The following is a 13,277-nucleotide window of genomic DNA, read 5'->3' as shown; positions in this document are numbered from 1 at the left end:
ATTGCTCAATTAATGTTAACTTCTTTCCTCTTCCACCTTATTTGTGCATCTGAGTAGCAGCCAACCAAAGATACCAGGTCCTGATTTCTGGAACCTGGTAAATGTTGCTGTAAATGGCAATTTTTGCCGGTGTAATGTGTGGATCACCGGGGTGAGTCCTAAATGCCACGTTTCCTTATGAGAGAAGCAAATGGAGATCAGACACAGAGAGGGGGTGATGTGAAGACAAAAGGAGAGATTGAGGAGTGATGTGGCCACAAGCTAAGGAATGCTGGCTGTCACCAAACACTGGAAGAGAAAAGGCACAGATTCCACCCTAGAGCCGCCCCAGGGAGTGCAGCCCTCCCAACACCATGATTTCAGCCCACGAACACGGATTTCAGACTTCTGGCCTCCAGAACTAAGAGAATAAATTTCTTTTGTTTTATGCCTCTAAATGTGTGGTAACTTGTCATAGAGCCACAGGTATACTAACCATGACTAATTCAAAGATGGTTACTCAGTTGGAGGGGGTTCCTGACAGTGGCACTGGGGTCAGGGACCATGGATGCTAATTACTCAACAAAGAAGTCCACATTCACGTTATCAAAGTTGTACAATAAAAACGTAATGTTTGTAAAAAAAAAAAAAAAAAGTCCACAAAGATGAAGATGGTTAGGGCGCACCTGGGTGGCTGTCATTAAGTGTCCGCCTTCGGCTCAGGTCATGGTCCCAGGGTCCTGGGATCAAGCCCCGCATCAGGCTCCTTGCTCAGCGGGAAGCCTGCTTCTCCCTCTCCCACACCCCCGCTTGTGTTCCCTCTCTCGCTGTGTCTCTGTCAAATAAATACATTCTTTAAAAAAAAAAAGAAAACGATTAAACATCACTCGGGCTATCACATCTCAAAGCTGAAATACCTCAAAGGAGCCAGCTCCTGGTTCAGGTACAGAATAGAAAATACCCATTTTTCAAATGGTGTTTCCGAGGGTGAAGGGACCTAAGAGCCCGGTCCTCTGCCTCCTGGGTATGCCATATTAAGATACTGTCTGTAGTAGACATGTCTGTTTTAGCTCAACCTATGCTTTCCCTCACTGTTGCCTATTCCCCATCTACCTCCCTCTCTTTGAAGTCAGGTACAGCCTCATCCTGACTTGTTCCTGATATTCTCCACCTCTATGGAGTTTATCAGTCTCCTCTAACAGCCCCTCTTCTGTTACTGACCTTCCCTCTGATCTTGACAGGGCAATATTGGGATGGCCAGGACACCAGTGGGCTCTGAAACCAGGCTGCCTGTGTTTGAACCCTGGCTCTGCTACTTCTGTGTCCTTGGGTGGCCTAATTAATCTTTGCCTCAACTGTAACATGGAGCTAATTACAGCAACTACTTCATACAATTAAATGTGTGCAGTGATTAGGGACGTGCCTGACACAGGGTGAGCGTCAAGTGTATTACTGCTGTGACATCATTTATTAAGGGCAGCTGCGGCTAACGTGGCAACATGTGAAACTAAGTCAGGGAATCTGTTACTCTCACCAGTTTTTTCTGAGTGCTTTTAGATCATCTGCCCTCAAAATGATCCCCCTGGGGCACTTGGGTGGCTCAGTCGGTTGAGCATCTGCCTTCAGCTCATGTCATGATCCCAGGGTGCTGGGATCGAGCCCATCAGGCTCCCTTCTCCCTCTGCCTGCTGCCCCCTCCCCCCCCGGCTTGTGCTGTCAAGTAAATAAAATCTTAAAAAGAAAAAAAATGATCCCCCTGAAAATAACGCACGTGTGTACCAACAGCAGGCAATAATTGTGGTATATTCACGTAACAGAATGCCACTTGGCAATGAGAATGAATCTACATTGATGATTCCGTTCACGTAAACATTTGTGACGGTAGAAATCAGAAAAGAGGTTACTGTGAGAGAGAAGTAATGACTAGAACCAGGCACAAGGAGACATAGGGTACTGGGATGTACTTCTTCCTGATCTTGGTGATGATAAGGCCATGTTCTTGGTAATATTTCAGGTTGTACACTTTCCTGTGTGTATATTATACTTCAATTTTTAAGTTAAGTGATTCCCCCAGCCTGTCACTCATTGGTCAGTTCAACTGCTGCCGAATAAGGAAGAGGTGGTGAAGCCACCAGGTGGCAGACTTCAGGGAGCAGGTGAAGTCTGGAATGTGGCAGGGTGACTGCCACAATGGCTGGCAGCGAAAGGGCACAGGAGACAAAGGAGGGCACAGACCACATTCATCACACCTCAGTTAAAGAGCCAGCTCTGTCTTCCTACTGACACACCCCAGCACTCCCTCTTAGGAGAGAACTAGAGCCTTTCCTTGGCCCACTGACCAATTCAAAGGGCAAGGGGGGCATGCTATTCTAGACATGCTGGTAAATGGCATGCTGTAAACGCTACAATAGCCCAGCATTTACCAGTTTAATCCCTAGAATAGCACCCATTCCAAATAAAAATTGAGTAAACAAAATGAAAGCTTTAGGAGCGGCAGCTTTTGGTTTCACAGGACTTATCCTGAGAATGGACTCCCTGAGGCAGGCACAGTTTCGCAGTAACATCAAACTCGTATCACAGCTTAAATAGCTACAACTTCTATATACTGGTACCCTGATGTAGCCAGGCTCTTGCAGTACAGTGGGTTTTCCATTCTTGTTACAATCACAGGGACTGCTGGAACTATAGCTAAAGACTTTCCCACACATCATACACGTAAAAACATTTCTCCAGGGGCACCGGTGGCTCAGTCGTTAAGCGTCTGCCTTCGGCTCAGGTCATGATCCCAGGGTCCTGGGATCGAGCCCCGCATCAGGCTCCCTGCTCAGCGGGAAGCCTGCTTCTCCCTCTCCCACTCCCCCTGCTTGTGTTCCCTCTCTCGCTGTGTCTCTCTCTGTCAAATAAATAAAATCTTTAAAAAAACAAACAAACAAACAAAAAACATTTCTCCATCAGGTTTGTTAGCCCTGAAGATTTTTGTTAGAGTGATAAAGCTCTCTTGCAAGGAAAGAAAACCTCCCCTGAACTTGCTTGAACAAAAAGACAACAAAACAAAAACAAAATTAAACATATTGCTTACTGGAACTCAAAAACCCAGCTGTACTTCTGGCTTCAGATATGGTTTAATGTAGTTGTTCAAACAGAAGCTTTGAGGGTGATTGCTCTGCAACTCTGATTCCTTTTTTGCTGTGCTTTCTCCTCAGCCTCCACAAGAATCTAAGAGTTCCTCTCAGCTTTAAGACTACGGGGAAAAAGTAGAGTTATTTCTTCCTATTAACTCTTGCCGAGTCCTGGGACTGTAATTGGACCACGTTGGGTAAACTACTGACATCTGAACCAACAGCTATGGCTTAGGGGAAGGAATGTGCAGCTGAGCCAGGCCTGTGTCCCACATCCTGCTCCTGAGTGGAAGATGAAATCCAAAGGGAAATTTAGTGTACTATTACCAGTAAAAGGGGGTGAAAAATTCTGGGAGGCCAAAATGACAAATGTCCAGGACGACAGGTTTCTCTCCGGGGTGGACATGCTCATGATGACCTAGCTTGGAAGAAGTCCTAAAGGTTTTTTCATACTTGACACACTCATAGGGTTTCTCTGCAGTATGGTTTCTTTGATGCTGAAGAAAATTTCTTTTGCTAGCGAAGACTTTTCCACAGGCATCACATAAACAGGAAGATTCCTGAATATGGATCCTTAGATGCCTTTTTAATTGTTCCTGAGCACTAAAGGCTTTTCCACAATCTACACAGTCAAAGGGTTTCTCCTCACTGTGGACTCTCTGGTGCCGAGTTAGTTTTGTATGAAAATTGAAGGCCTGCCCACATATTTTACAAGAATAAGGCTTTTCCCCTGTGTGAATACGCTGATGTTGGCTAAGATGAGAAGTCCTTCCAAAGCTTTTGCCACACTCATTACATTCATAGGGTTTCTCTCCAGTGTGGATTTTCTGATGTCGAAGTAGTGGTGAATTACCAACAAAAGCTTTTCCACACTCATTACACTCATAAGGTTTCTCCCCAGTGTGGATTCTCTGATGTATGACAAACTCGGAACTACTGGTAAAACTATTTCCACACTCTCCACAGAGATAGGGCCTGTCCCCACTGTGGATTCTCTGATGCCTGATCAGATTTGCATTATCATTAAAGGCTCTCCCACACTCTTCACATTGATAGGGCTTCTCTCCAGTGTGGATTCTCTGGTGCCGAATTAATGAAGAATTGCCATTAAAGGCTTTTCCACACTCATTACACTCAAAGGGTTTCTCCCCGGTGTGGATTCTCTGGTGTCTAACATAGTAAGAAAAATAACTGAAGCATTTCCCACACTCCTCACATCTGAAGGGTTTTCTTGCACAGTGGATTCTTGGAACCTTTCCTTTAATATTTTTCACTGTGGGGATTTCCTGGTGCTTTTCCAGTTCACAGGTTTCTAGAAAGTTGGTTCCCTGAACAACACTCTTCTGCAAACCATGTGACAATATCACATCTCTTTCTCCAGAAATTCCCTGTGTTGATGTGGACTCATTGCCAACGTTGGTCTCAGTATCTAATAAAAGAGAAAACACAAATGCCACCTGAGAATTATGCTAGAAACAAACAAAAAGCATCAAAAATTATAGGGTCTTTAGAGATTACTATTCCAACCTCCACATCGAACTGCTAGCAAGACCAGGCTACTAAAATTAAAGTGCCAAATATCACACAGAGAACAGTCAAGGAGAAACAGGGTATTGGTATACACAGCACACATCAGATTGCTTCCTAAGCTTTTCCAGACTCCGTATTTTTTGAATAACTTCTCTCTGGTACATTCTAGTATCTCTTGACCTTATCATATTCATAGGCCTACAAAATGCCAAAGGCACAGGCCCTAAGAGCAAGTGGTGACACTGGGGCTAGCAAGACTCAAGAGTCAGAAAGCACAACAGAACAGAGTCAGAATACAAATGTGATGAAGGAAAAAGGTTCTTTTAAAAAATTCATACCCAAAAATAAATAAAAAATCCATACCCTGTAAATAGCCCAAACGCCTGGAGACACTAAGCATTAAAGGCACTAGGCTGTGACAAGACAAGGGAGAGAAGAAAATCACACTCAGAGGTTCTTAAATACAGGACATCCCACAAAGGTTGTTAACTGCAGGTCCACAGAGGACAATGAACTCCCTAAAATTGCTGGCAATTCCCGTCTTGTTATCAGACTCTCACAAAAGTCTGGATCTCAAACACGCAGAGACTTTATTTGGAAAGGGAAGAATACAGTTTACCTAGATACACAAAGACTGCAGAGTAGTTCTCATTTCAGCCACCTGTAAAATGGCATTTGTATTCCAAGACTGTATGTCATTTTACCTCAGTTAAAGTCATTCTATTTTTTTAAAAGATTTTATTTATATATTTGTCAGAGAAAGAGAGCGCGCACAAGTAGGGGGAGCGACAGGCAGAGGGAGAAGCAGACTCCCTGCTGAGCAAGTAGCCCAATGCGGGGCTCAGTCCCAGGACCCCGGGATCATGACCTGAGCCGAAGGCAGACACTTAACTGACTCAGCCACCCAGGTGTCCCAAAGTCAATCTATTTTATATAAAATGTTGGGCTAATTTTAACGTTAATCTCAGGTATCTGGGACTCATCTAATCAAGTTCGTCCTTCAAGTGTGTGTTAAACGAGTAAGAGCCCTTGAAGAAAGGCAGTGGGAGAGGAGACATTGGAGACTGAAGTAAATAGGGTGCTCAGTTATAAAACCAGGACTGGGCAATCAATGACCAAAATACTCTATTTTCCTGATGCCCCATAATCTGCCATCATCTAGATCAGGATCCCCACAGCAGTTCTTCCAAGCCATCACCTTCCTAGGTCTCTAGCCATTACCCCCACCTTCCTGCTGAAAGAACAAAGCTGCCCAGATGCAGTGCCCTCAACGTCTTTCCCTTCCATTTCTACACCCACTCATTACAAGCCATTTGCTGCCCTCTCAAGTCTCACACTTCCCAATCAGCCCTGATGCCATCTCCTCCCTCCCCCTGCTACACTGCTCTACCAGCTGTATCATCCTTCCTCTTCATCACCAACCTCCTTCTGCAGATCCTCAAATCCACTTGGGCTTAACCATCATCCCTTCACATCCAACTTTTTCTTTCTTTCTTTTTTCAAAGATTTTATTTATTTGACAGAGAGAGACATAGAGAGAGGGAACACAAGCAGGGGGAGTGGGAGAGGGAGAAGCAGGCTTCCCGCCGAGCAGGGAGCCCGATGTGGGGCTCAATCCCAGGACCCTGGGACCATGACCTGAGCCGAAGGCAGATGCTTAACGACTGAGCCACCCAGGCGCCCCCCAACTTTTTCTTATAGTAGTATTTTTCAAACTGCTTACCCATTAGTTGTGAAATGGACATAGTATGTAACTATCAGACAATTTTTAAAATGAAACACACTAGCCTAACCTAGAACAGAATTCACATACATTGCAATGCCAAGGTAAATTTTGTCTCTTGAAACTCCAGTCTCAAAGTACATAATGCGTATACAGGGTGAAGCTCATAATAAAAGAGTTGGTACAGTTGTATTTCATTTCTAAACTTACCAAAATAAACTTATCTAAAGTGCTGCCTATAATCTCGGGAAACAAACTGAGGGTTGCTGGAGTGGTGGGGGGGTGGGAGGGATGGGGTGGCTGCGTGATGGACACTGGGGAGGGTATGTGCTATGGTGAGCTCTGTGAATTGTGTAAGACTGTTGAATCACAGGCCTGTACCCCTGAAACAAATAATACATTATATGTTAATAAAAAAATAAAAAATAAAGTGCTGCCTCACTTTCCTCATCTCCCATTTACTCCTTCTCTACAAAGTATCTACCCTGAAACCCCTACCCTTGGCTTCAGGTCCATGTTCCCTCTTGGGGACGCTCCTCTGTCTACTTTCTCCTCCCTGTCTCAATAAAATTAAATATCCCTTAATATTTAAGATGCAGCTCTTTTTGTTCTCTGGGTGTCATTTTAATTAAAACTCTGGTAGAGTACCCTTGCATCTACTCCTATAGACCTGACATTTATCTCAGACTCTACACCTGCCTTCTCTGTGGCCTGCTCTGGCCATCCAATTATACATATTCTAAAGGAAACTCAGACTCTGTGCTCAGATCTGAATTCACATGAATTTAAAAAGTTTCTTTTATGTCATGACTTCCCAGTGTTACCTGACTCAATTCTCCTCTTTGATGGCCAAGTTTTGATAAGGTCTGGTCAATGTTAGCTCCACATGCTCTTTCCTCTTTCTTGTTTGCACTGCCACTATCCCCTATCCAATTTACTCACTCAAAAGTTAACACTTGACATGTAGTAAGGGTTTTTAACAAGATTCTATACCTTCAATTTCCTTCAGGCCAATCCACAGCACATACTATGTTAATATTTCACAAATACAACCAAATATGGGCCTATGTCACTAGAGGCAAGGTCACGGTGGCAGGGGTCACTGCTCCTGCTCCTTGTTTGCTTTTACCTGCTCTTTCACTTCCAGTTCCCAAGCCCCAAGTTCATTAGGATAGAGCCCTCAGGTCCACCACCAACTCTGAATTCTAGATTTTCCATACAAGGCTGGGTGGGTAAGACACACCAACTACATTCATCTACACCATTGGCTGAGTAAAGGGGGTCAGGATATACTGTAGACTCTGCCAGCCCCAGATTCTAGGAAGTCTTATTTAGCCTTCGAGTCCTAAGCTTCATACTCCCCCACTGCTTACTAGAAAAGACAAACACTTGTAGGTGCTCCAGAAATATCCATTTTAAAATATGCTCCCCAGGTGACTGTCCCTGAACATTAAACTGCTAAATTCTTCCCAACAATTTACTGGATCCTCTACTCCTTTTCTTAGGCCAGAGACTACCTTTTTTTTCACATGGGATCCATTGTCATAAGTCAAATTTGGAACATATAGCCTGCTACTGAAGAAGCTTACTTAAGCTACCAAATGGGAATTTCTCCAACTTCTCCTTCTGCTGTGCTCCCATAGCCCAATACCTATATGCCAAGAACAGCACTTAACACACTTTTTTTTTAAAGCTCTTTACATCTGTCTCCATAGCATGTATCCTCCAGAGCTTCTTAAACAAAGCTTGGCACATGGCAAGTGCTGAAAACCACCTGTGAACAAATCCATCCTGTCCTAAGGAGGACCACTGAGATAGGAAAGGCCAAAACTCAGAAAGGAGTAATGGATTCAAAAATTACATGAAATTTACTAAGGGGAACTTGTTATCTTAATAAGAGTTAAAATTAATGGAAAAGGTTTCATATTTTACTTACTAGGAGAAATCATCCATTTTATTTAAATCCTTCCCAGCATGGTTCATTTTAAAATACACTGCTCTATAAAGCTCCATAGTTGCCAGTTCTAAACCTTCCTCCTTACCTTGACAGATGTCTTTGGTCCTCTCTGCAGATGGGTTATCCTGTGCCTCCAAGCCCCAAGGCAAATTCCCTCCCTCCAGAAGTGAGATCAGGGCAGGTTTGGGAACTGGGTATCCTGAAAAGGGGGAGAAAATGGCACCTTTCAGCTGTGGGTCTGCTGTGTCAAAAGAAGGAAAACCCCAAGAGCCTCCATAAGAGTAAGACCCACAGAAGAAGGCTCAGGATTGGGGAAAGCCAAGATTTGATCAAGAAACTGAGCATCTGTGATCCCTTCCTACTTAAGAGTAGGTAAGTTAGTGAGATCCTACAAGATATATGCAAACACAGGGAATGGGTCACACCCTTCCCTAGACAAGAACTTACCTCTGGCAATGGAAAGTATGTATTCTTTACTGTGTAGAGTCCCTTGGAGGATGGGATGTACTCTTACCAGGGGACAATTCCATACACTGCTACCAAACTGACTCAGTATCTCTCCCTACCCAGCAACCTTTGAAGTGGGTCATTTGGTTTCAGCCCTGGAGCCACAGAGTGGAAGATACTAGAGACAATCCCTCCCTCTCCACACTGCACACCCAGCCTATTAGGAGAGAACAAGGAAGCAAACAGGAAAGCACAGATCTGAGTCCCAGGAGGAAAGCAGCCTTACCAAGGGATGTCAAGTTCCCATAATTCTCCAGCATAACACTTCTGTACAGGGCCCTCTGTGCAGGAGAAAGGCCAGCCCATTCTGTCCCGGTGAAGTAGACAGCCACGTCCTTAAAGGTCACCACCTCCTAAAACAAAAGGTTCCTGCTGCCCCAGAGCCAACTTTCTGACTCAGGGACAGAGTGCAGGGCATAGGGAACAGTATGAGGGAGGGGTCCTAAGAGGGATGGCTAATGAGAAAAAATGAAGAAACTGGATGTTAGATCATTAAATGACTATTTTTACAACCAAAAATCTGAAACTTCTCTAACAGAAGAGCTTCCATTAGGACATGAAATGTACTATTCTAAAACATGGTAACATTTAAAAAACCTTGGAAAATCTCCCATTAATTAAACTTCCTAAAGCAAATTTCTTGGTTTTATAAATACTTTTAATCTTTTCCTGTTACATCTACAAATGGACATTAGCTTCAATCGGTCTAGACACTCACTCACAGGTAGCATGTCAGGACCTACCTAATCCCTCTTCACTGCCTCAGTGCCCAGGTAATCCATCTGTACCCCACAAGTGCTCATTCTGCCCCAAACCTCAAGCCCACCTTAACAAGAAGAGCATCATGGTTTGCTCTGATGAGCCTGTCTCATCCAACCCCATCTGTGCTTGAAAAGCTACCCTGCCTGTATTCAAGAACGTCTAGCAGAGAGCTCAGTGGAAGAGACAGCAGGCAGCAGTGGACTTGTTGGACAAGTGGAAGAGACAGCAGGCAGGAGTGGACTTGTTGGACAAGTGGAAGAGACAGCAGGCAGGAGTGGACTTGTTGGACAAGTGGAAGAGACAGCAGGCAGGAGTGGACTTGGTTCCTCTCTAGAAGTGGTATGAAGGGAGAATGAGTCAACAACTGCTCAGCAGTCTGGAAACTGAGTGGTGAGGACTGTGATATGGTGGTACCAGTGACTCACCAATACTTACAAAAGATCAGAAGAGGGTGGAAGCTACAGGGAAGACACTGCATCGATTAAAGTCAGGGAGAGGGACCTTCCAGATGTCAGAAGCCCAGGATTGGGACTTGGGATACAGTTCATGGATGCTAAGTTATTGGATAAATAAGTCCCAGGAAGAGGAAATGGTAATCAACACCTAGCAACTCCCCAGTCAAAAAGTGAGCTACAACTCAAGAAATCAATTTCCCAGTCCCACAAATGTAAGGTACTTAATGTTCACTTAACAGATGAAGTCCATCAAAATACAGAGTTCAAGTGATTAGCTCAAGACCACAGAGGCCTGATGGGATCCCTAAATTCAGGTGTCCTGTCCTAGTGCAGATTTTCCCCGTCATAGTCTGCTGGTGCCTCACCTTAGCCAGCAGCACTGACCTTAAGGGTGATGTATTTTCCCTGATTATGAAACCCAAACTTCTTTAAGAGGACAAAGGCTAGAGGCCCCCTTTTCTTGTCTTCCTCCTACTGGCCCTCTGCCCCCACCTCCCAAGAACCTTGCAACCTCACTGATCTCGATCACTCCCACCAAACACCAGATATTTCTACCACCAACCCGAGTCCCTCATTCTCAGAGATCCTTCCATGAGAGTCCCTACTGAACCTGGGGGCTCTTCAGTTCAGCAGAGATCCTTGGAGAACAGGAGACTGTACTTCTGATTCCCTGGACACTCTCTCCAGCCAATGTCTGCAGGGCTTCTGGCTGCTTAGCCCCTCACCATCAGCTTTCTCCCCAACATCCAGTCCTACTGGAGAGAATCAAGAGATGCCTTCCTGCTGCTTTGGTTCTAAGAGTCTTTCCAGAATTATCCCTCTCATGCCCCATTTCCTTCAAATTAGATCTCTGAAGGCTAACCTGAGGGAATCACAGCTCACCTGGTGCCAGGCGTTCAGGGACATCGCTGCCATCACCTGGGCTCCCTCTCAGTGAAGGGCAGGGGCTGAGGGAAGAAGCAAAGAGAACCATGAGTGAGCCTGGCCCAAAGGCTCTCCTTTAAACCAACAAACCTACGGCCAATAACAATACTGCCGTCATTTACCCAATGCCCACTGGATAAGTGGCATATATTTCTTTCAACCCACACCATACAATGAAGTTTGAATTCGGAAGAAACAGATTTTGAAAGGGTAAGTAACTTGCCCTCGGGCACCGGAGCCTGTACCACCATCAAACCGTGCTTCCTCTCCTGGGTAAGATGTAAGTACAGGGAGAAGAGGAGTACACAAAGAGCAAAACAAGCAAAAACAAAATCAAAACCTAACAAGAGGAAACCCAGACCTTTATTTTTAAACATAAACTTTGGGGCCCCTCGGTGGCTCAGTCGGTTAAGCGTCTGACTCTTGATTTCAGCTCAGGTCATGATCTAGGGGTCATGGGATCCAGTCCCACGTTGGGTTCCCCCCTCAGTGTGGAGTCTGCTTGTCCCTTTCCCTCTGCTCCTCCCCCTGCTCGTGCTCTTACACTGTAAAAAACTTTTACTGAGAAACCTAAAAAGTTAAAAAAAAAAAAATGTTCTCAGATGTAAAATACATAAAATACATATCCCTTCATTCAGGCTCCACTTTAATCCTCTGAATTTTCTTTTTCCCAAATGAGAAAACAAGGCTATGAGAATAATTTTCTTTACCAAGGTCACAAGGAGGTGGACGAACTTGGATTCCAACCAGATGTGCCTGATTCCAAAAGCCACGTTTTCAGTTAACTACACTAGATCACTTCCAATTATAATCCCAAAAGGATCTCTTTTATAACATTCTGAGGTTAATATGGAATAGTCACCATGAAAATTCAGAAAAAGAATCACAGAGTAAGTCTTCCTTTTCTTAGACCTTGGGGCCGGCATCTTTTTGTTAACCACTCCATTCTAGAACCCAGTGATGACCGAAACTGATTAGCAAAGGACCCTGAAAGGCCACCTCAACTTGCCCAAATGCTGGGTTATTACTTTAATTATATCATCCCCTACACTTTGTGCTAAGCAGTCATATTCTGCCGAAAAGCCAGCAGCTTCCCTAACCTCACTGCATGCTGTAATTTCCTGCTAGCCTCATCTTGTGCCACCCTCCTCCTTTGTTTAGCCACTCCGGCCTTCCTTCAGTTCCCTCTACTGTACTAACTCAGGGCCTTTGTACCTGCTGTTGCCTCTGTATGAACTACTCTTCTCCAACTTTAGGACCTTTGTAACTGATACTGTCTGCCTACAATACTCTCCAGCAGCCTGACCCTTCTTCACCTAGGTAATACTAGAGCATCCTTCAGATCATCCTCTACAAACCAAGTCGGCTTCCCCATGTTAAACACTACACTCATACTGTGTTCACTTTACTGTATACCACGTCTCCCAGTTTGAGATCACACATTTGCATTAATTTGTGCTTTCTACACTCAACATTTATGTATACTTCATTCATTCCAGGCCAAGTGTGAGATGCAATGGAGAGAGGAAAAACGGATGCGACCTTCTGTCATGGAGCTCTGTCTAAAGGAAAGACACACACTAATCAAAGAGTCTCATAAGTAACTTCAAGATAACAATTGTGATTAGTGCCGGGGGAATCTATCCTAGATGGGAAGACTTAGGGATAGGAACTAACTAGGTTAAAAATGGGGGTGAAAAGCCAAGAAGGCTGTAGCACAGCCGAGGAGAGTGTGCTGCAAAACGAGGTTGGAGAAGTTGCAGATGATGAAGCCATGCAGGGACCTGTGCACACGTTAAAGAGTTGGTCTTCGCCCAAAAGCAAGAGGCCGCAGCTACTGGGTTACAAGCAGGTAGGGTGAACCCATCAGGTTTGATTACTACGTGACTTTCCCATTACACTGAAAGCTCCCTGAGGGCGGGGCCCACGCTCGGCTCCTTTACAGCCGCATCCCGGGAACCTGGAGCAGGGGCTGCCATGCAGCTGCTAGGTAAGTAGACGCGGGCCCAACGGGCAGGGCTCTGCAGCTGTGTCGGGCACACAGGGCGTCTCCTTTCCGTCCACAGCTCCTCGCCCCAAAGCGGCCGCCGCGGGCTGGGGCGAGCAAAGGCACCCGAGGGAGGGCGGAACCGGCCCGCAGGCAGCCTCCGCCTCCCTCCACCGCTGCTTCAGGGCCGCGGGAGGGTCGAAGGGTGCGCCCCTAACAGAGACGACCCGGCCACAAAGCCCACCACTCACCTCAGAAAGGCGCAATGTGCGGCGTGACCGGAAGCGCGTCACCGCGCAGGCCGCGTAGCCCAAGCCGCACGTGCTTCCTCTCT

General features: G+C 45.4%; 2 protein-coding genes across 4 annotated transcripts in view; both read right to left on the bottom strand.

The window, feature by feature from the left end:
* The window catches only part of ZNF23 (zinc finger protein 23), a 25,535-nt gene extending 22,392 nt beyond the window's left edge, over window positions 1-3,143 (bottom strand). Inside the window, exon 1 of the mRNA XM_032424061.1 lies at window positions 3,059-3,143. The gene's annotated coding sequence lies outside the window, so the exon portion shown is untranslated. The remainder of the gene's footprint in view (window positions 1-3,058) is intronic.
* On the bottom strand, window positions 2,854-13,277 carry ZNF19 (zinc finger protein 19). Of its 3 annotated transcripts, XM_032424077.1 has the most exons (6): window positions 11,667-12,542; window positions 10,915-10,979; window positions 10,643-10,784; window positions 9,042-9,168; window positions 8,394-8,507; window positions 3,396-4,527 (listed from the first exon to the last, which is right to left on the bottom strand). In XM_032424077.1, exons 4-6 carry the CDS (start codon window positions 9,073-9,075, stop codon window positions 3,422-3,424), a joined length of 1,254 nt encoding a protein of 417 aa, XP_032279968.1. In that variant the 5' UTR covers window positions 9,076-9,168; window positions 10,643-10,784; window positions 10,915-10,979; window positions 11,667-12,542; the 3' UTR covers window positions 3,396-3,421. The 3 variants fall into 3 exon arrangements, with proteins under 3 accessions (XP_032279966.1, XP_032279968.1, XP_032279967.1); XM_032424075.1 differs by lacking the exons at window positions 10,643-10,784; window positions 11,667-12,542 and adding an exon at window positions 13,195-13,277 and having other exon boundaries at window positions 2,854-4,527; XM_032424076.1 differs by lacking the exon at window positions 10,643-10,784.

The sequence above is a fragment of the Phoca vitulina genome, unplaced genomic scaffold, assembly GCF_004348235.1.
Source record: "Phoca vitulina isolate PV1807 unplaced genomic scaffold, GSC_HSeal_1.0 scaffold30, whole genome shotgun sequence".
Lineage (NCBI taxonomy): Eukaryota > Metazoa > Chordata > Mammalia > Carnivora > Phocidae > Phoca > Phoca vitulina.
This window is presented reverse-complemented; position numbering and strand designations above follow the sequence as displayed.

What these genes read in the sequence shown, in the direction of transcription:
- ZNF19 (XM_032424075.1), bottom strand. Translation starts at nt 10,947, where the DNA reads ATGGCAGCGATGTCCCTGAACGCCTGGCACCAG. An exon ending in CCCTGAACGCCTGGCACCAG is followed by an intron (nt 9,169 to 10,914) that starts GTGAGCTGTGAT and finishes CTTTTGTTTTAG; the next exon opens with GAGGTGGTGACCTTTAAGGA. An exon ending in GACCAAAGACATCTGTCAAG is followed by an intron (nt 4,528 to 8,393) that starts GTAAGGAGGAAG and finishes CTCTTTTATTAG; the next exon opens with ATACTGAGACCAACGTTGGC.